Source organism: Rhinolophus hipposideros (genome assembly GCF_964194185.1).
Source record: "Rhinolophus hipposideros genome assembly, chromosome: 9".
NCBI classification, from domain to species: Eukaryota; Metazoa; Chordata; class Mammalia; order Chiroptera; family Rhinolophidae; genus Rhinolophus; species Rhinolophus hipposideros.
This window is the reverse complement of record NC_138055.1, coordinates 64,207,985-64,231,590: the sequence shown is the minus strand read 5'-3', so window position 1 is coordinate 64,231,590 and position 23,606 is coordinate 64,207,985. Positions and strand designations below refer to the sequence as shown.

Below are 23,606 nucleotides of genomic sequence, written 5' to 3'. Positions count from 1 at the left end.
CATATTTGTAAACTTGCTCATGCAAAATTAGTGTGTGCAACAGGGATATTGTTAATCCCTATACTTTTAAAAAACGACACCTTATTATCTTTTTTATACTGCCAAACCCTCTAAAATGTAACAAATCTTACAGATACTGTTACCTGCCAGCTAAAAATCAATTTATGTTGCTGAAACAAAAAGTTATACAAGAAAAAGAAACATGGTTTTTGTCTTGCAGAATTTTTGATTTTTAAATAAGACAAATTTTATAAAAGAAAGAAATTCATGGTCACAAAATTTTAACATTTTAATCCTACACATTACAGGGCAAATAGATCCTGGACCCTATCTCCATATTCCATAAATCCTAACTTTTAGTTTCCATTTTAAATGTTGCCCTAACCACTAAAACATTAGTGGTTTTACAACCTCTGGATTGTGGAAATACATATTTCTGAAATAAATGTTACAAAAACAAAAATGGAAGAAAGCCAAACTGTATTCATGAAGGAAAAAAAGTGGAACATTTTGAAGCTTTTAGACACTTCTCTTTCCATGTCTGATGATTAACCTGTCAATTCAGTGCATCATATGGTCAACGTAATGGTCCCATGTTGAACAAACATCTAACTAGTGTCCATTGATTCCAAGTTAGTGGATGATGAATCTTTTTGGATACTTTCAAAGATGGCTGCAAGCTCAGGGTTAGAACTGATCTGTGACTGGAATTCACTCATCAGTGGACTCTTCTCTGCTTCTGGAATGGTCAGCAGTGCTGCAACTGCTCTCATAGCAGATCGCTTTAGTTCATCTTGCTTTTCAAACTCCTGTTTTACTGAGTTTGCCTTTACCTGTAACATTGAGTAAATTTATATTATATGCTATATGAACAAAATTTAAGCATGTAGAAATTTCTGGTAAAGCTACTCTTTTATAGTCCAAAAGTTACATTATATTTTAAGCATAGCTATTTTAAAACTTTTTAGCAGTTGCTTGTCTCCTTTTATTTTAAAGGAATATCTTACACAAAGCCTATTATAAAAACAGAAAATCCAGAGCTATCATGGTTGGAAAGAGTGGGCCTTATCTGCTTAGGAGGTCCTAGAAAACTGTGCCTCTAAAAACACGGTTCATCCAGTATTATTCAAATACATCATGTGCTGATTACTCTGTAATTCATGTAATCATTTTTATATGAAAAGCCCTGTTTCACCTTCTGAATTTAAAAGTATTTCTGACTTTTCAAGGTCCATTTTAAATGCCATCACTTTCATATGCAGTCTTCTATGATTCCCACCCCCAGACCTCCACCAAAACTAAACATTTCAATCTCTTTTGTGGACCTACCACACTTTATCCTGTATCGGTACTACAAAATATTTACCATATTGTTGTAATAAATAAAAACTTAAGAATAGCATTTAATAATGCTAAGTTTTCTAAAACATCCACATTTAATAGGTTGACTTTTAAAACCAACTGCTTCACATGGTGTTACCATGGTTAAATTAGGAAACCTACAGTATAGAATTGACTAGGAATCCTGACCAAGTCTGGCAGTTGATGTCTACCAACGATTACCTTAGTTGTACATGTGGCACGTAATGGCTCCACAAGTCGGTCCAATCTCTGCAATACTGCACTTGGACAAAGGGTGGAGAGTCTCACCAACATTAAAAATGTTAGCATCTATAGAAATAAAAAAAAAGATGAAATTTAGCCTTTGCATTATTTCCTAAAGACAAAATCCAAATTCTAACAAAGCTTTTTAAAGGAAAATGACTAGCACACCACATAAAGTTTCATTTTAATATAATCTGCCACAGATTTGTCTCAAACCTTATCTTAGAAATTTTAGTTACAAGTATGAGAAAGACTTACTCATAATGTGGTCTAGTGTATAGAGCTAGAAAAGTGGTTCTCAATCTTGGCCGCACATTAGAACTAGGGAGCTTTAGAAATATACCCATTATTCTGCACCGTTTCCAGAGGCTTTTACTTAACCTATCAGGTCAGAGCCATAGATTTAGTATTTTTTAGAAAGCTCATGTGCACCAAGATGAAAAACCACTGAAGAAAATAACTGAACTAGGAGAAAAGCTTTATAAGATTCTGTTTGAGCAGATCTTCCTTAAAAAAAAAACAACACACAAAAAAAACCCCAAAAGATCGGTTATTCAGATCAATCCATATGAAACCTGGCAACCCATAATCTTTTTATCTCTTGGACTATAAACTATAGAATTGAGGACTGTTTTTAATGGATTCTGGGAGGAATCAGGCTACTGCCACACATGGAAACCTAAAAATTGGCATTCTGAAAGTCTAGCTGAATTACTGCTTAACTGCCACTCTGCCTGTTTGACCAAAGGCCTTGAATGGAAAAGTGAAGAAAAAGAGACAATGCATTTATATTTTATTTTTCAAACCACCCTTTCATAGATCACTTTTAAAACAGGCATGAGCAAATAGGAAACCAAAGAGCAGTTATGAGCAAACTTCATGCCTTAAACCTAAAAAGTGGTATGATTTCTCTCTAGTTGCTTCTATAGATTACTTCGAGTATCTGAAAAACCGTTCTTCCATGTTACCCTTTAACAAAACTCTTGATATTAAACTTCAAATATATTAGATTCCAATCTAAAGCATATCAGACTGGAAAACAAAAATCCCTCATTCAGCTAAATATGATTATCATACAGAAGCCAAAGATAGCCAAAGAAAATTAGCCAAGACAATCAAGGGAAACTGAAAAAACCTTCCATGGGTAGTAACTGCAGTACATCATTAAGACAGGCCAAAAAGATCACAGATTATACTTTGAAGAGCAAAACCTGTCTGGACTCTTCTTTGGAGGGAAAGGATCTAGGGACTATCCGCTAAGCAATCTGGCACAGGGAATTTCTTAGAATTTCCACCCACTTAGACTTCCTCCTCCAATGAAGAGGTTTCTGAAGTTTTCCTGTTTGACAATTGATGTTACAATTGCATCACTATTACTTTTGCATATTATAGTTCATAATACTTATTAAAATTATGACAAGCAAACCCATTTTTCTCACTTAATACACAAAAGTAAATTACAAGGGTAAAAGTCACTGTAGCTAAGCTTTCTTCGAAAACATTCTATAAACAGGCACTAACATCTTACCTTAATATCATAATGGTCCTTCAAACCATCTTCAACATGATTTAGAAATTCAAAGATATCTAGTCTGTCAAGACAACTGTCTAGCAGTGTGTACATACACTCAAAAGCTGCCTTTCTAATATCCAGGCCATCATCCACTGTATGCTTAAATGGACCCATTTCTACCTGTTGAAACAAAGAAAGAATATGTGGATATATTTAAAAGTAAAAGACAAGCTTACAGCAAGTGTAATGTAACTAGCTTACCTCTCTTATAAGCTCCTTTCTAACTTTTGTTTCATTGTAAAGATGTGGAAGAACAGTATCTAGAAGATCCCTTATTAAAGATGGCTTATTGTGTGCTGCTGAATTGAATGTGACCAACGCTACTCTTCTTACATTCAAATCTGGGTCTTCCAAGGTTTTTAGGAAATCACCTGAAAAATAGTAAGAGAAGCAACATAATTATGTAAGCTTAAAATAAGATATACATCATATTTTTTCTAAATTGATAGATTATTATTATTGGTATTATTGTAATTTCTTCAATGCAGGTCATGGAAGAACATGACAAAATACTAAGTGAACTATATAGTTTCATTTTGGCAGCAGGTAAACCGTCATGCCCCAGAGTGAGAGGATCTGATAACCTACTCTCAAGTACCTATAATACAGAGGGTATGCAGTCAGAGTCCAAAAAGTTCCCTAATTACTTCTATACTTTATAAAAAGGTGGACTGCACAGAGAAGTGATGGAGCAAGGAGGCACAGAACTAATAACTTGAATGACTGTCTTTAGAGTTCAAAATAAAGATAAACAGGGTAAGGACAGATCCAGTGCTTAATAAAGATGGAATACTGTTAGCTAATACACAGTTTATCAAACGACAGAGAGAAATGGGCTTCCAAAGCCCTATTTTTATTTGTATCTTTATTTAACAAGAAATATATGACATGGTAAGAGGATAAGGGTACAAAAGGAGGAAACGGACACCTAACATAGGACAAAAAGCTAAAGCAAGCATCTAGCCACTTAAAATCAGATATAAGTCTGATTGTTCTTGCGACTGTGGGGGAAAAAATTATAGTGCAAAGATCTTTGGAGTCATACAGATGGTGACCCAGTTTCACTTGTCAATTGTATGACTTTTGGCAAGAACCTATTTCCCAGTTTATAAAATGATAATTATAATCCTTTTAGGGCTACTAAGCAAAATAAATACCATGTATATTGTTGAACACAGTGTCTGGTACACACCTGGTATTCATCATTACACACATTCAACCTTACCATTAGCAATCTTTTAGAATACACAGGGAAAAAGAGGGACCAGAAGACGTAAATGTACCACAAAGCAATTTGAAAAAATGGGAGGAAAGAAATACTTCAGACACCACAGACTGGTAAACTCAAGGTTGACCACCCAGCAAAGTTCTGATTACAAAAAAAGCTTAGGAGATAGCTCGGGTTCAAAAAGAATTTAATGTACCAGACTAAATCTCCTCACCCCATTACTAAGATGGTAAATTAGAATAAACATGATTTCAGAAAAGCATCTAAAACATTGTATTATGGATAAATGGTGACATGGACTAGATCAGTGGTCCCCAACCCCTTGCCCTAGGAATTTTAATTTTTAAAGCTTTCTAGGTGCTTGTGATGTTCATATAGTCTCAAATAATACTGAACTAGATCATAAGTCAATTAGAATGACAATCATCTGACTGAATAACAATAAGAACGATGAACACTGTTTGACTGTTGTCAACCTGGAAAGATGTCTCTAGAGACGCGCACAAGTCTTTTCCTTTGTCCTAGCTTATACAGTACCAACACGTGAATAAATATATCAAAGCAAAAAACAGGGGAGGGGAACAAAAGCAAGAATCTTCTGATAGAAAATTTCTTTGAATTATTTTTAGGTCCCAGCAGTAGCTCCCATTGATCCCCATGTTCCCCTTATTCTGAATCGGAAACCCCTTTCTGTACTGTTTTAAACAGCCTTTTCTCCTTTCTGGCACACTGAGTGAGCCAGGTTTAAGGCCTGACACTGCAAAGCTTCTTTGCCACATCCCTCTACCCTCTCTGCTGGTATCCCTATCTGCTATCCTCATTCTTTTGTTCTCAAGAAATCACCAAACTGAGTTCTGAGGGGTTTTAGCTACTACCAACTTTGGGAAAACTGATAATGAAAACAACACAGGGAAGTTATAAAATAACGAAAAACAATCCTAAAAGCTAACTCTTGTCTTCACAGAAATAGAGATAGGATTTCTCCTCTCCAGTTCTGGTAACTATCCTTTTTATGCTACGGTTGTTCCGACCTTATATATGGGAACTGGAGGGTTACAGTAACAGAAAATTGGGGCCTTAACAGCTCAAGTAAGATCCATTTAAATCTGGGAGGAAACTTCAGAACTATTCAGATAGATCAAATATATTTCCTTTATCCATTAGTTATTTTAGGTCATCCCCAAAATATAATTATCAAACGTGTAGCTGAGTCTAAAGACATCCTAATGTATTTACTAATTTCAGTTATTTGCAAAATTACCTGGCAATAATTTCAAACTAAGGGATGATAGAATATAGAATATAAGTATATAAGATCATACATTACCAGTCATCTTTGTAATGAAACAATCACCAGAACCTTAAAAGTATTTCAGTTCCTTGGTGTTATTTTCAGGTATTGAGATGACTTGTTTTCTGACAATTAACTACTAAATAGTTAATCGGTATGTTTACCTTTGTTTGCACTTACCTATACAGTTCTTTAACAGTGGGTCAATAGGTTGTGGATGGTCAGAAATAGTAAACTTCACAGCTGTCACCACTGAGCTTCGGGCATATGATGAGCCTAATTAAGAATAAATTTAAGTGTACTGGTATGTAGGTCCACTAAAATCCATGACATCGTTACATTCTCAAACCACTTCAAATGACACGAGTGCCTTGAGTTCTTCAAAATTCCCTTTGGTCAAAAGGGGTTTTCTTATTGCTATCTGAATACTAACAGAACAGAACAAACTGTACTCATCTTATGAAACACAACCCCATCAGATTTCAAAAGAAACTTTCTTCTGGGAAGGAGGGAGGCCTGGGAGAGCAGCAGTGTGGGATCTAGCCCTCGCAAAAGGGAATTGGTTAAATCCATAAATAGCTTTAATATCCTCAAGTATTTTATTAAAAAAGAAAGCAATTTCTAAGAATAAATGGCTATTATTACCTTCTACTTGCTGTAAAGGGACTGACACTGGTAAATCTGAAAAACTTCTAAGATCTCTCATTTGAACTAAGATTAAGTGAACCAATTTTTTTTTTGATGGATATAGTTTTATGAATTTTATGAATTAACAATTGTTAATGAAATTACATAGTTTCAGGTGTACAATTCTGTATTACATCGTCTATAAATCCCACTGTGTGTTCACCACCCAGAGTCAGTTCTCCCTCCATCACCATATATTTGATCCCCCTTACCCTCATCACCCACCCCCCACCCCCTTATCCTCTGGTAACCACTGAACTATTGTCTGTGTCTATGAGTTTTTGTTTCTCATTTGTTTGTCTTGTTCTTTTGTTGTTTTTGGTTTATATACCTAAGGGAACCAATTTCAGTATTATTTCTAGCAAGCTCCGCAGGATATATTAATTCAAGAGACACCTGTGTTTTCCACAGTTTAAGATAAAAGAGTAACATTAAAATATAACAAACATTAGAACCGATTTATCTAACCATTATCTAATTACACTCTTTATCCTTTTAAACAAGAAAACATCATTCAAATAGAGCTTTATATGATAAAATGAAGCAACAGGTTCTACACATAACAAGATATAGGAATGTTTTAACTCCGGCATTAGGCATCTTTTAAGGCAAACCAACTGCAAATAATTAACAAAATCTTTTAAAATAAGAAAATCTAGGTACCCACCTGATATCAAATACCCCTTAAGCCGTGGAAGGAGAGTTTCTGGATCGATTAGAGTAAGTTTGCCTAGACATTCCGCGACCACATTTCTGGTTCCTTCCTCTGCACACTCGCAGTGCTTTAGCAATAAGGCCCAGATGTTTTCCACATACGGTTTAAGGCCCACCACTGATGCAGAGCTAATAATTTCCTTCAAGGAATGAAGCAGAAGATACTGCCTTTTGGGTTGACTGGTTATTTCTTGCAAGACAAATGGCAGATATTCAGGAAGGTTGCCCACACTAATGCTGCCTAATGCATAGGATGCAGCTGATTTGACTTCTTCACTAGGAGATGAGAAGGCTTCTAGTATTACAGATTTTAGTTCGAGCTGCCCACTTAAATCAATATGATGCCCAACTTCTCCAAGAGAAAGTAGAGCTAAGAGACGAATGGAATCTGTAGACCTGGAGTTCTTGACATCTTGAATAAACTGACCTACTACAGCTGGTCCTTCTTTAGGACATGCTCGAGTAAGGGCAGCTACACATTTGGCAATGGAGTAATAAGATTGCTTGTGAGTAAGAGCTGTGCTCTGAGAATAAACTGGACCAGTCAGCATGCGCAACAAATCCATGTATCCTAGATTACTTGTTCCAGTGACAACCAGAGCTTGGAAAAAGTCTAGCATAGCACTGAGAGCTCCCCCCTGCAATAAGGGTGATCTCACAAGTCCAATAAGTTCATTGAGAATGGATCCACTTATCTTTGAAAGGGAGGAGGGATACACTTTTGCCAGTGTGGTAAGAAAACTGATAGCCATCTGTGAAACATGCATATCACTTTCGCTGATAAGAGGTGGGAGCTCATCCAGAACTGCATCAATCATGGCAGCTGTCAAGCTGTCACTATAGTTTTTAATTAGAATATCGAGGGCAGAGAGGGTACCCAGTTTCAAAGCTCTCTGGTTTTTCCTGAGAAATGAAGCAAGGATAGGAACCCCTTCTCCCAGGACAGGTCTCAAATCTATCTTCAAAGGTGATCCAGCAATCAGCGTCAATGCCTTCACTGTAGTTAACCGGGTAATTTCATTCTTTAGTCTTTCCAAGAAAATCTGAAGTGTATTAGGCAAGTCAGAACCCAAATTGTCTCCAAGGTTGCAAATAATTTGTCCCATACAGGAAATAGCCCTTTCCTTGACTTCCTGATCAATGTCAGCTGCTTTTAACCTCTTAATGGTACAGGTAAATAGATCTTTGATGTAAGGAGTTGCATCAAACGAGGAAGGCTGATCTAAGGGACGAATTACTTTGACAAGCTGTTGAGTAACAAGAAGTGCTTCAGATGTAATCTTGTAAAATGGGTCTCCAACACAAGCCACCACTGGAGGGACCAATGCCTGTACATGCGGATGGAAGACTTGAGGAGAGTGGTTACAGAGGATTACATATAGACACGACAAAGCATCAATCTTCAAATTCGATGAACTTGATTTATCATTCAGGGAGAAAATGATTCCTAAAAAAAAATTTTAAAAATCCGATATTTATGTATGGTTTTAAGAAAAAAATTAAAAACTAATCAGTCCTTAAAATAATGCTGGTTTCAACTTCATCATATTACCTCTAAAGTAGTAAAAATTCCACAATCTATGAGGAATATTAGAGCCAAAAATTTTAGAAGATTTTAAACTTTTTACCTGTAAGTTTCTAACTTTAGGTGTTCAAGATGGTTCTTTTAAAAAGTTAGTTCTATGTACAAATTAAGTTACCACAAATTATCCTTTTGAAGGAAACATTTAAGCTAACCTAAGTCTCAATAAAGTCTATAGTAAGTTTCCAAAAGTGATTTACTATTTCTTTCATACCTGGCACAAGAACAGGAATGTGTTGCGTTAGGGCCCCAGGTAACACATTTACCAGTTCAGTTAACATGTTAAAACAACACTGTCGGGTCTTCACACTTTTTTCTTTCATCTGTTTGTGCAGAGCTTTAACAATGTTGGGAACCTGTAATTATAACACACTGATTAGCTGGTTCAGCTATCAATATAACACAAATTGCAGGGGATGAGGAGAAAGGGGAAAATTTATCTTTTTTTGTTAAATTCCTAATTCTACTAACTGCTAACAAGACTGCTAGATACAAACTTTGTTGTATCAATTATGTTCTCTTGTAACTGTTTATTTGCTTGATACCGATAAATAAGAAAATAGAGAAAAACTATCATTAGCTTTCTACAGAGCAATAAAATAGTTTTCCTTGGTTAATTTTTAATTATGAAATGCACAAGACTAAACAGAAATCTAAGCAAATAAAATTTTCAACCAAAATTTTTGGAACACTATTCATAGATGGTTTTTCTGAACATAAGTAATACAGATAGGCACTGAAGGAAAAAGGACAAATTATATTAGGTTGATGCAAAAGTAATTGCAGTTTTTGCAATTAATTTTTAACCTTTTAAACTGCAGTTACTTTTGCACCAACCTAATAAAAAAGAAACCATTAAATGGACCCTAATTTTTACGTTTAGTTTACTGTTACAGTGAAATCAACCTCACTTCAAATGTAGCTACACACAAGCAAGCAGGAGAGGTATTAAAAAATATACGCTTCTAAACTTTCTAATGTCGTTAGTCAGAAAAGCCTAAATAGGGTATTTACTAACAAAATCTTATGGATGCCAGGATACAGCCATATATCGTATCGAACAATGATCTGAGAACTAGAGATTAAAGAAAACACCTATCTAATTCATCACAGCACCATGAGAATTTCCCATCATTTCACGTAACTGCTATACACTTATTTAATTGCTTATGTCATCCATATACTTTATCCCATTTCTTTCTACAATTAATCTTCAATGTTCACCTTTAAGTTCACCACAATTTTTTTCAATTTGTACTACTTGAAAAAAAGATACATATAGTATGTACATGCCCTCCCCTGGTTTAGTTTTATCTGGCTCACATTTTGTAATCTATAAAAGTGGACAAATACGGCCCCAAATGGGTTGCCATGGGGATTACATACAAGGTAGGAAAATGCCTAGCATGTACTAAACATTCAACAAATGCGAGCAATTTTGCTGTAATGTTTAGGATCTTAGAAAAAATTGTCCGAGAGTGAAAAGTATGTGTTTTATTAATAAAAACTGGCATTTATAAGTACTTACTGTGTAGCAGGCACTACATTAAATGTTTACATAGATCATCTCTCATCTCTCACTGTCTTGGGTAGACAGTTCTAAGTAAACCCTTATTACAAATGAGAAAAGCAAGGTTTAATAAAATGACAACTTCTCCAAGATCACACAGTAAATTAGGAGTGAAGCCAGTTATGAATATAAGCAGTCTGACTCCACAGCTCTGAGATATCTCCATTAATATCAAAGATAAAAATTACTGAATCTTAAAATACTTTTAAACCGACCTGACTCTGAAGCATTGTTAAAGGTGTTTCTCCCTGTTCCATTGCATCAGGATCACACAGCCAACTTTGCACAGGACGAGTTTGCTTCAAAAGAGAAAGGTATGCATGAAAAACATCTGCCTTTACATTCTCCTCACGCTCTTTAAATCTGGATATCAGTGCAGGAGAGACGGTCTTGTAGAATTCTGGAAGCATTTCGTGCCTTGTGCTAACTACAGCATCCAAGCACTTAGCAGCTGCACGCCTCACTTTCCAGCTCATGTCATCATCATCACTGTATTCATCATCACTCCCTAAAGAGAAGTTTTAATATTGGGTTATTAATCACAGGAAAAGTTTGTCATTTAATACAAAAAGTGAATTGATACTCATAACTAAGACAGTTTTCTAACTTTTCACTAACATACGTAGCAGTAGATACGTTTATAAAGAGCTCGAACTTAAACAGATGCAGTTAATTTATATAAATTTACAAATAAATAAACCTCTAAAGAAAAATGATCGTGATTTTGTTTTTAATTTGTTAAACACGAGCTGCTTATTAACCCTTTAAAATCATTAATACATTAAACTTCTTTAGAACATAAATATTTGTAAAATCAAAAATGTCCCCGTCTTTTAAATAATATGAATAAAAGTTCAATTCATAGGAATCACTTGACACTATAGGAAAATCAAACAATCAATCAGAGAGTTTGTAAGATAAACTATGAAATAAACTTTAGAGATAGATGATGTGATAGAAAGTTATGAAAATTAACTCAAAATCGACCAAAGTCCTAAATATAAGACCTAAAACAATAAATTGCGTAGAAGAAAGCACAGGAACTAAACTTACAGACCGTGGGTTCAGAGAGGATTTTATAAATTTGACCTCAAAGGCAAGGGAAGTAAAAGCAAATATAAATGAAGGTGACCATATCAAACTAAAAAGCTGCTGCACAGCAAAGAAAACCATCAACAAAACAAAGAGGCAACAAACCGAATGGGAGAAGATATTTGCAAACACCTCCAATAAGGGGCTAATATCCAAGATATATAAAGAACTCATACAACTCAGCAACAACAAAAATCCTATTAAAAAATAGGCAGAGGACCTAAACAGACACTTTTCCAAAGAAGACATACAAACGGCCAACAGATATAAGATGACTAACTTCACTAGCTATTAGGAAAATGCAAATGAAAACCACAATGAGATACCACCTCACACCTGTTAGAATGGCTATTATCATCAAGACAAGTAACAAGTGTTGGAGAGGCTGGGGAGAAAAAGGAACCCTCATACACTGCTGGTGGGAATGTAAATTGGTACAGGCACTATGGAAAACAGTATGGAGGTTCCTCAAAAAATTAAGAATACAATTACCGTAAAACACAGCAATCCCTCTCTTGGATATCTACCCAAAAAAATCTGAAAAGATTTATCTGTAAAGATATATGTACTCTGATGTTCACTGCAGCATTATTCACGATGGCCAAGACATGGAAACAACCAGAATGTCCTTCGATAGATGACTGCATAAAGATGTCGTACATATATACAATGGAATATTACTCAGCCATAAGATGAAATACTGCCATTTGAGACATGAATGAATCTTGAGATTATCATGCTAAGTAAATTAAGTTAGACAGAAAAGTTGAGAACCGTATGTAGCAGAAATGAAAGCAACAAATGAACAAAAAATGACAAACAAACAAAAACTTACAGACACAGACATAAGTTTAGCCGTTACCAGAGGGGAAGGGGCAAGGGGGTCAAATACATGGTGAGAGAAGGAGAACTGACTCTGGGTGGTAAACACACAATGCAATATATAGATGATTTATTATAGAATTGCACACTTGAAACCTATGTAATTTTACTAACCAGTGTCACCCCAATAAATGAAAAAAAAGAATCCCAGGACATTCCATAGAACTAATTTTCTGGAGAGAAAAAGAATCCTGACATCAGCTTTCTTTGTGACTATAAGACTTTTCACTAAATTTGTTGATGGGCTATTAGGAGCAAATATGCATATTTTCTACCTTTCAAGATATTGTCTTAATGTAGTTTACACTTTCTCAATTATAGCAAGAAAATTCTTCCCACGTTAACAACAGAGCGCCATCTTCTCTAAACTCCCTTAAACCGTAAAACCATATTCCTACCATAGGTATTAACAATTCCATTTCACTCATGTATGAACCTGAAATTCACAGGAATGATCTGGGGTGAAGATTAAATTTAGATTTTCAGCACAATGACATTAAATCCAGGAAACTAGGTGAGATCAACAAGAACATAAGAGTAAAATGGAGAAGTCCAAGGACCAAACCCTGGGATACTCCAAAGTTTAGTGATGAAGAGAAACCAGCATGGAGACTGAAAAAGACTAAAACCAGGAGAGTGTGGTATCCTGAAAATTAAATAAAGAAATGCTGCTGGAACTGAGTAACAGGCAGGGTCAAACATCTGAGGTCACTGGCAATCCTGTCCATCACTGAAGATTGGATTCAAGAGCGAAGGGAAAGAAAGGAACTGGAAAGCATTCTTCTGAGGAGTTCGGTCGTAAAGGAGAGAAACGGACAGTAGCGGCTAGAGTTTATAATATGCAGTTAAGAGAAGTTTTTATAGTTGTTTTTGTTTTAAAAGGACTGATGAAATTACAGCATTAGAGGAAAGTCATTACATAAATTCATTCAAAGAATGAAACTAAAAATTATTATGAAAAACATAGCAGAAAATCCACCAACCCAGATACCTGGTAACTTACCCGTTTGAACATCTCTATTATGATTCTTTCAACACTAGGAAACAGAAAACATGAGCAACCCCTATGTCCTTCTGGAAGTGCTACTCCTTCTGGAGTAAATACCACATAAATCATAGACAGCATGACATCAATCTTAAGAGCCCCAGAAGTGTTTAGATTATTCATTAAGTTAAATGGAGCCTCAAACAATATTTAGGATTTTTCATGAAAGTAACTATGTATAAAACCAACCACAATGCTCTGAGTGTGTACATCTACAGGTATAGTTATAAAAATAACATTCATTTCCCTCCTTAAAAAATGCTTTGTAGGCAATCTGAACAATAAAGCACAAGAATCATTTATAATTGCTAGCCAAGAGAAAAATACTAATTATGATTTTTCTGTATATTTTTTTAAAATGTTAAAGAGAGAGAGAGAGGGAGAGAGGGAGAGAGGGAGAGAGAGAGAGAGAGAGAGAGAGAGAGAGAGAGAGAGAGAGAGAGAGGCCCAAAATGGGATCACTAGGGCTAAAAGCCCAAGATACCAACCTAGACTGAATACCTGATCTAACTGCAGTTTCAACCTCTCCCAGAAACATAATCAACCAGCATGGTCTTCTGGTCAAGCACCAGTAAGGTAATCTGTCCCACAGGCCCCTCTCCATCCTCCACTGAAAAAAGAGGCAATCTCCATAAATCCCCTGGTCTTCCCCCAAGAAAAGATGTCCCAGCCCCAACATAATCCGTTCTCTTCCTAACCCCCACCCTGCCCTTATAGCTCCCTTTCCCCACCCTACTTCCTTAAAATCCTTCCATCTTGTACAACTCTCTGAGCGCCCTAGTTGTTGCTAGATGGGATACTGACTGATTCATAAATCGCTTAACTAAAGCCAATTAGATCTTCAGATTCACCCAGCTGAATTTTGTTTTTTAACAAAATAAAAACTCGGACACAGTAATTTTTGTTACCTACTTTTCACTCAACTTATTAATTGCTTTAATAAATATTTTTCTAGACCATGATTTTGAAAATGCTGCACAGCAGTTCAATACATGGATGCCCCATGATTGATTAAATCAATCTGCGATGAGTACTGAGGTCATTTCCACTGTTACAAATAAACAAACAGTATAATTTGAGGTAAAAATCACCTCCGTCTGTAACACTGGGTCTTTCATGAAAAGTTCACAAATTACTTCTGTCTAATTGGAAATACCTTGGTCATCATCATCACCGCCGTCTGCATCCATGGCGTTTTCATCTTCATCTTCATCGTCATAATTATAATTTGGATCATACGTAAGATATTTAAGACAAATATTTATAATGGTAGACACATGAGGATATACTTCCTTAGGACATCTGAAGAAAGAAACAAAAGCTGCCTCAAGTAACTGTACTTTTCCCCTTGATTCAATACCTGCCACATTTTGATTTATCACCTACCAGAAGTTTTTTCTCCTCTTTAATACAGCACAGGACAGTGGTTCTCAGCCTTTTCAACTCCAATACCCTCCATCATTCTCACATTGGCTCCATGTTTTAAAAGATTTACTTTTCAAATTATATTTATGTAAGTCAAATGTAAGATTAACTTTAACCTTCACATTTTAACATCTCTGAAGCTGGAATGATTTTATGGTAAGGGGTGTATTGGGATTAACGGGTAGTACAGAGAGAAACTTGTATACAGTATTCCCCATGGCTTATATGTTCCAAGACCTCCACAGTGGATGCCTAAAACTGCAGGCCATGACAATCACGCACCACAGAGAAACTTTTCCATTAGTAATAGACCTCATGTATGACAGTGGTGCCGTAAAGTTATAATGGAGCTTAAAAATTCCTATCACTTAGTGATGTAAGGTCTTAATGCAAAGCATTACATAAACACCATTGTGTTCCAATTGCCTACACTATTCAGTACAGTAACATGCTGTACAGGTTTGTAGCCTAGGAGCTATAGAGGAACAGAATCTGTAGCTCCAAAATAATGTCTCTTTGGTAAGGATTATTTTAGGCTGATTAATTTTAAGAAACAGCAGACCTGGAAGAAGCTCTGAAAACCAAGTGGAAGTTACCCTTTGTAAAAGACATTTACATTTGTAAGGGAAATGTCTGTTTGTAATGGTTTCTCGCTGGCTGTCCCAGAAGAGGGATGACCTTATCTCCAGAAGCTCCTCTCACTGCAGATAGCAAGGACTCAGAGGTGCATGACAAGCTTCCCGTTTACTGTGCTTTTCCCATAACCCTCCCATAACTGACTCCTCCCACTCCTAACATTTGTTCTCATCAGCTAAAGATGGTATTTAAGGGGTGGCTTCACTCATTTTGGCTGGTTACTCAGTTTTTGTGGGTCTCTCCCATGTAGACATAAATTATACGTGTTATTAAACTTTTGTTTTTCTCATTAATCTGTCCTTTATTAGAGGTTTCTCAACCAAGAACCCGGAAGGGTAGAGAGAAAACTCCTTTTCCTTTCCTACCCCACAGGCTGTACCGTGTCACGCAGGTGTATAGTAGGCGCTACCGTCTAGGTGTGCGTCCGTGCCCTCTGATGTTCACACAAGGATGCAATCACCTAACAAGGAGTATCTGAGAACACAGCCCCATCGTTAAGCAGCACATGACTGTTACGTAAAATAGGCGGTACCTGAACACAAGCACTGTGATATGCAACATGCTACGGTGGCTCTGACAACCAGGACAGCTACTAACTAAAGGTCTGGTAGCATATGAAGCATGAATACCCTGAACAAAAGGATGATTCACATCCTGCAGGATGGCGAGAGATTTCAGCAGGCTACTGAAAACTGTGTGCTGTTTAAAAAGCATGAATTAATTCTGGAATTTACCATTGAATATTTTCGAACCACAGTTGACAGCAGGTAACTGAAAGCGCAAAGCGAAACCGCGGATAAGGGGAGACCACTGCAGGCTATATTTTCGCAACACATGGCAAGACGAAGCCCAGATGAACTTGTTCTTCAGCAATGTGTGCACACGCCAGTGCAAACGCAGCCGGGTTTGGTCTTCTAGCTCTACACTGAGAGCATAGAACATACAAATGCCCCAAAATAAAGGGATAAGTTGTGTTTCTCAATTAAAAGGACGAAAGTGAATCCCACAACATCTGATTTTAACAATTTGACATGAATATAAAGCTTTAAAACCATGAGCCAAGGGAGTGCTACCGGTAACAATCAAAGTCTCAGGACACTGTGCTGTGCTGCTACATCCAGTCAATTCTAGCCAAAGGCAAAAAATAAAAATACAAAAATCTGTGACTTAGCCAGTATGGCCTCTTCTAGTACATAAATATAGAGCTTTTATTATTAGAACCAAGGTTTCTGAATTGAGAACCACTGCCCTGGCAAAATGGATGTGACAAACCCCAAAACTGCTGAAAAGATATGACATTCACTATGTATTTCTGACCAGATAACTAATTTACCCTGGTGCTCTCTCATGATAGACTACATTACATTCTTAAATTAAACCAAAAGACAATTACTTTTCCTAAGTTCTTTAAGTAAAGTTCTAACAATGAGAAGGACACATTTAAAAATAAATGTTTAAGGACTATTTTAACATATAAAATTATATTCAAATACCGTATCTGTTATTAGTTACTATTTAATACAAATTTAATTAAAACACATCTAAAATCCAAATCCTAACTATTAGTAAAAATAACCCATTTCTCCTCACTCACCAAATCTAGACTTTAATTATTATTCTATTCTTAAGGAAAATTTTTATTTGAAAAATAGATCTTAAAAGCTTACCTTCTCACAAACGATTCAAAGGCTTGAATGCAGTACTCTCTTAACTCATCGTCATCTACATTACAAAATTTTACCACCAAAGGAATTATCTTCTCAAGGTATTCACCTAAGAAAAGCATATTGGTACTTAAAAACATTCATTAATACTTTTTTAAATTAAAAAAAAAAAGCTTTAAAATATTTAAACATTTCTTACCTATTCTATGACCAGCTTGCCTACTAATAGCAGCAATGCATTGTATGTAGGTTCTTGTTGTTGACATAGAATCATTTTTGGACAACTCTGACAATAGATGTTCAATAAGATCTACAAAAACTATATTTCCACAGCTCATAACCAGATGGCCAAGAGCAATAATGGTTCTTTTCCTCACTGCAAGTCTAGGGCTGGTCAACTGGGGGAGTAGACAGGTCAGAATTGAAGGATGGAAATTAACAAGAAGTCCTCCTTGCCTTAAAATAAAATAAAAAAAGAAAACAACAAATAAATTCAGATGTCTGATTATTACTGAAATGTCTGGCCTCTGAACTCAATGTGTTCAAAGAGTAAAAATTTACATAACACATTCCAAATTCAGAATGAAAGGAAAACTAAATTCTTACTATTTCTACCAACCAAACTGAAAACTTGAGCTAAGTGAATGTAGTTTTGAAATTTGTATCCCTAAATTACCTTCTAGAATCTAGACCTATATTCCCTGTCATAGGATATCCAACCGATAGGCGTGGGAGAACATAAAAAAAACCCCACAACGATCTTGTCACTTTCCCCCTTCCCAGATCTCTAAGTTAATTTGCTCTATCGATAGCGTTTTCTCTATTACAGCTTTTTGGGGGTTCATAACATTCAAAATCTCAGCATCTCTTAACTGCCCCCTCTCACTATTGTCTTTCCTCTACACATCTACATACTAAATTTCACTTATCCTGTTGTTCCAACCCTCTCTTCCAAATCACGTCCTATATGCAGTTCAGTGAGTCCATAGCAGTCAAACATCTATGTACCAGGACAATGCTAGTAATAAAGGCACACAAAGGACAAAAATTCTAACTGAATTTCACTACTTATCAAATTAAGTATCAATTCCTCACGCTTCTCAACATGACTCCAATATATTAGAATGACTTCCTACTAGTTTTCTATTCATTCTATATTCTGGAAAACTAGAATACAGTGTTTCCAATTCCAAGACTATGTATGCTGATATATCCTACACCTGGGCATATACACCTGTGACCTATACATTCTTCAAATCTAAATTCAAATGCCATTCTTTCCATAACAAACTTTCTCGATCCTTCCATTGTAAACCCCAAAACACACTATATTCCCGGTAGGTATTTAGTCCCATCCTACCTTATCTTATAGCCATTTGTGTTCTAATCTCCTATAGTAAAGTACAGGCTCTTTCTGTGACAGGATGATTGCTCTTCATTTCTATTGTACATATGTACCACATGAAGGCACTTGATTATTTTCAAGTTGAAGTAAATTAGTCACAAATAACACACAGACAAGTAATGATGACACATAGTGATTGTGAGAATCAGGGATAAACTGAAATTGACAGGTCTTTTAAGGTATTTCCCCTCTAGGAGTTACTTAGATCGTTCTACTCCTCAAGTTGGACTTCTGGAGGAAAGTAGAAAAGCAACAAATGTATACAGCCAAGTTCCTTCTTCCCCAAAAACATGCAGTATAAACATGGTTGCTGAAGTTTACAAACAGCACTATTTTAACTGGAAAATTTGCCACGCCTATAGGCACACCTCCTTATCTAAGTAGATCACTGTACTCAGGAATATAAAACAAAACAAAAATTGTGCTGAAACATTTAAATCACAAATTTTATTCATTATTTCTTAAAACTGTATAAAATATGCTTGTTATACAATATTACATGATAATATAGTTAGTTTGTATCTCCCCTCACTCCTAACCACACATATTTATAAAACAGCCATAATAGAACATGAATAATTTTAGACCAAGTTTCAGAAGGGATTTTTAATAAATGCACATATTTATATTACAAGTAATACAAACAATAGGTATGTTTACCTGCTCAACATATCAGCCATAATATCCAAGGCTTCTAGCTGAACAGAGACATCTTCCTGCTTTGCTATTGCACTGGTAAGACGTCCAGTAATCTTTTTACATACATTAGCAGCTAGAGCAGAGCCTGAATGAATAAGAAACCAGTAACAATTGCATGGCACATACGCTGACTTCTACTTTATATTCATGGAAGTTACCAAAGATTCAACAACTTTGAACTTGATGATGAGACTGACTCAAGAGATTCATGTCAGAAAAATATGCATCGCAAAACAGGTTGTTTTTCAATAAAATAACTTATTAGACATAAAACAAAAATTAGAGACAACTGCAAAAGGAGTACATGATCGAGGGAAAACCATATTGATTCAATAGACTCTATGGGACAACTATTCCCATGCACTCGCATGAATGCTGACTATAGAGCCAGTAGTAGCTCTAAGTGCTGAGAAAGCAGCGAGATTTTTCTCTACTAGAGTCCTCTTTACTGGTAACCTAGACTTTTAAATTTTAGTGAATTAAAAACCAATGATTAACATGGTTTCTAAAAAAAAAAAATAGATGTAACCTCTAATAAAATCTTTTCCAATCCAAAGATTCCATAACTTCATTACAAAGTAAAAACTGTTGTTCCAGAGGACTCATAAATCAAGTTATTACTGTTTTCAAGTAGATGTGTATGGATATTAAACTGTGAGAAAAAAATAAACAAGAAATTTTGAAAGAAAGAATCCGAATGGTTAGCAAACTAGAAATCAGTTAAAAACAAACATGTTTCAATGAGGAAAAAATGAGGAAAATATTGATATAGCTAATACAATTATAAATAACATACTTCAAAGTTGGTGAAATATTTTATTGAAATAACAAAGGATAAAGTGACATTGCTATAATGGAGTAGAAGCGTAAGCTTTACATTAAAAGATAATGTATTTGAATCCTCAGCCAACCAGGTAATCAAAACTTTGGGTGAATTAATGTTCTCTCTTGGAATTTCAGTTCACTCATCAACAAACTAAGACTATTAAGACCTCTAATATAGCTGTTTAAACTAAGTGAAATAATACACATGTATCATCTAGCTTGATAGCTAACATAGTGAATCATTAATATTTATTAAGTAAATGAGTGAAAACTACACACCCAGACTATATTATTACCAATCGACATTTTCCCATGAAATAGGGAGATAATTTCACTCCATTTGCAGATGAGACCAAAACTTCTAGCCCGATAATTTTTGTCAACAGTTAAGACCAACTCTAAAACTTAGATTATCTAAACATTTCTGTCAGCGGCCAAAAACTAATTAATTGACAATTTCATTAATTTTAGTTTAAAATTTTTTTTAATTACCAAGTAGCTACAAGAAGCTCAACCTTAAAGATACTAGTAAACTATACTATTTTATAGCTGTTTTAACAGTGTTAGAAGTTTCACATCATAAATTCTAATGCAGGGCAAACTTAGTATTAAAAATAAAAGCTAATCAGAAATAACTCATGATTTTGGTTATCTTTTTCTACGTTGCATAAGTTGACGTAACTCTATTTTGTAGTTACGGTACACAAAACAATATTAAATCTTGCTCCAACATAAAAATCCTTCAGAACTGGTGTTCCTATGAAATACATAAATTCAATCAAAATAACACTAATTTAAAAATGAATTTATTTTCAAGCAAAAATAAGACTGCAGACTTTTTTTTCTTAGTTGTTCGAAGGCATGCTTATAAAAATCCTTTAGGATAGAAACCTCGCTTTCTCCCTGGCCAAGAGAGGGAAAAAATAGAGTAGAGGAGAAATACCTCCACATAAAAGGGAAACAGGAAGAAAAGTATGATCTTGCTTACTTACCACTGGAAGCTGGAGGAAGTTCTCCAATTACTGTTTTAAGGCCAATACTTGAAATATCTCGAAGTTGTTCCTTATCAGAAAGCATGTTAGTACAGAGGGTATCTACAATTGTCTCTACTTGGTATTCTTTCACTTTACTCACTAAAGGGCCAAGACTGAAATACAAAAAAGAAAAAAAGTTAATCTAGATAAATACAAAAACTGAAAAATAGACAAATAGAAACATTAACTTTTCCCCCTAGAACCTGTAAACACAAGTAAACACACTATGTTTGTATCATAAATAGCATACAAATAAGGGTATGAAAGAAATTTTTAAAAAGTAATTTTTCAATTACAGTTGACATACAATATTATATTAATTTCAAGTTTACAACATAGTGATTAGACATTTATATAACTAACAAAGTTGTCACGCAGATTAATCTACTACCCATCTGATACTGTACATAGTTATTACAATTTCATTCTTTTAGGCTAATATTCCATTGTATGTATGTACCAGGTCTTCTTTATCCATTCATCCAGTAATGGGCACCCAGGCTACATTCTTATCTTGGCCATTGTAAACAATGCTACAATGAACATATGGTTGCACACATCCCTTCGAAGTAGTGTTTTGGGTTTCTTCGGACAAATACCCTTAAGTAGGATTACTGGGTCCTTCTTTGTCTCTTGTTATAACTTTGGTTTCAAAGTCTATTTTGTCTTGTGTAAGTATTGCTACCCATTTTGATTGTTTCCATTTTCATGAAATATCTTTTTCCAACCCTTTACTTTCAGTCTGTGTCTTTTGATCTGAAGTGAGTCTTATAGCTAGCATATGTAAGGGTCTTGTTTTCTTATCCATTCAGCTATCTTATGTCTTTTGTTTGGAGCATTTAATCCATTTATATTTAAAGTAATTACTGATAGACATGTAGTTAGTTATTGCCATTTTATTATTCCTATTTCTTATCTTTTTCCCCCTTCTAATTCTTAAAGAAGTCTCTTTAACATTTCTTATAATACTGGTTTGGTGGTGATGAACTCCTTTAACTTTTTCTTGTATGGGAAGATCTTTATCTGTCCTTCAATTCTAAATGAATGGGCAAATTCTAAATGCTGGGTAAAGTAATCTTGGTTGTAGGTCCTTGCCTTTCATCACTTTGAATGTTTCATGTCAATCCCTTCTGGCCTGCAAAGTTTCTATTGAGAAATCAGCTGACAGTCCTGAGAGCTCCCTTGTACGTAAGTAACTAACTTCTTTTTTCTTGGTGCTCTTAAAATTCTTTGTCTTTAACCTTTGGCATTTTAATTATGACGTGTCCTGATATGGACCTCTTTGGGTTCATCTTGTTTGGGACTCTGCGCTTCCTGGGCTTGCATGTCTATTTTCTTCACCAGGTTAAGAAAGTTTTCCATCATTGTTTCTTCAAATAGGTTTTCAATTCTTTGTTCTCTCTCTCTTCCTCCTCATCTCCCTATGATGCAAATGTTGGTACACTTGATGTGTACCAGAGGCCCCTAAAATCATCCTCATTTTGGGGGGTTCTTTTTTCTTTTTGCTGTTCTGATTGGGTGTTTTCTGCTACTAATCTTTCAAATTACTGATTTGATTCTCTGCTTCATGTAATCTACTATGGATTCCCTCTAATGTATTCTTCATTTCAGTTAATGTATTCTTGATTTCTGACTGGTTCTTTTTCATGTTTTCTATCTCCATTTTTATGTAGTCTATCTCTTTGTTCAAGTTCTCAACTGAGATCACTGAGCATCCTTATAACCAGTGTTTGGAACTCTGCATCTGATAGATTGCTTGTCTCCATTTTGTTCAGTTCTTTTTCTGGAGCTATGTTCTGGTCTTTCATTTGAGACATGTTTCTTTGTCTCATTTTGGCTCCCTCCCTGTGTTTGTTTCTATGTATTAGGTAGAGCTGCTATGTCTCCCAGTCTTGGTAAAGTGGCCTAATGTAGTAGGTGTCCTGTGGTGCCCAGTGACTCAGTTTCCCTGGTCACCTAAGCTAGGTGCTCCAAGTTTGTCTCCTGTGTGGGTTGTGTATGCCTTCCTGTTGTAGTTCAGCCTTGATTGCTGCTGGCACGTCAACGGGAGGGATTGACCTTATGGCTGATTAGTTCTGAAGACTAGCCATGACTGCAGTGGAGGAGCTTTTGTGCAGGGGTTGACCCTAGAGAGCAAGATTCACTTTAGCGGGACTCTGGTGCCTTCAGAGTCTGTCCTTTGGATGTGTGATTTGTGGAGGTGGTTGGATAGTGCTCTGGTGTAGTCAGAAGCTGGCCACCAGGTGTGTGGATTCGGAGCTCTTGAAAGGTGCAGGCCAAGGTCAACCATTGCCTATGCTCCGCCCAGAGTCACTTGGTATGAGCTACAAAATGATCTGCAGATGGATGTCACTTGTGCTGGGCTTGAAGGTGCCTGGGAGAGACAAAACTACGAACTGAGGCCAACTGCTGCTAGTGCCAAGCTTAGGGCTGCTTAGCAAGAGGTATGGGACATTCCAAGGCTAAATGCTGCTTGTCTGGGGTTTGTGAACCTTTGAGAGATTTTAGGAAAGTCTGCAGCATGAGCCAAGACTGACTGTTTGTATGGAAAAGCCACTGGAAGTGCTGTGGTTGGGCCCATAAGTTGGGTGGGGCAAGGTCTCAGGGAATCACCAGGGTGGGGCAAATGATGTTAGCCAGGTGGACGGA

The 23,606-nt window shown here is 35.9% G+C and overlaps 1 protein-coding gene across 1 annotated transcript in view; it reads right to left on the bottom strand.

Moving 5' to 3' along the window:
• Positions 1-264: 264 nt before the first annotated feature.
• CAND1 (cullin associated and neddylation dissociated 1) overlaps positions 265-23,606 on the bottom strand; it is a 40,757-nt gene continuing 17,415 nt past the window's right edge. The window contains exons 3-15 of the mRNA XM_081061197.1: positions 20,916-21,070; positions 19,060-19,183; positions 17,194-17,450; positions 16,998-17,103; positions 14,426-14,571; positions 10,466-10,758; positions 8,895-9,036; positions 7,052-8,545; positions 5,878-5,973; positions 3,380-3,549; positions 3,134-3,298; positions 1,564-1,671; positions 265-833 (exon numbers count right to left, since the gene is read on the bottom strand). Of these exons, the coding sequence (XP_080917323.1) occupies positions 609-833; positions 1,564-1,671; positions 3,134-3,298; positions 3,380-3,549; positions 5,878-5,973; positions 7,052-8,545; positions 8,895-9,036; positions 10,466-10,758; positions 14,426-14,571; positions 16,998-17,103; positions 17,194-17,450; positions 19,060-19,183; positions 20,916-21,070 (3,481 nt within the window). The 3' untranslated portion in view covers positions 265-608. The remainder of the gene's footprint in view (positions 834-1,563; positions 1,672-3,133; positions 3,299-3,379; positions 3,550-5,877; positions 5,974-7,051; positions 8,546-8,894; positions 9,037-10,465; positions 10,759-14,425; positions 14,572-16,997; positions 17,104-17,193; positions 17,451-19,059; positions 19,184-20,915; positions 21,071-23,606) is intronic.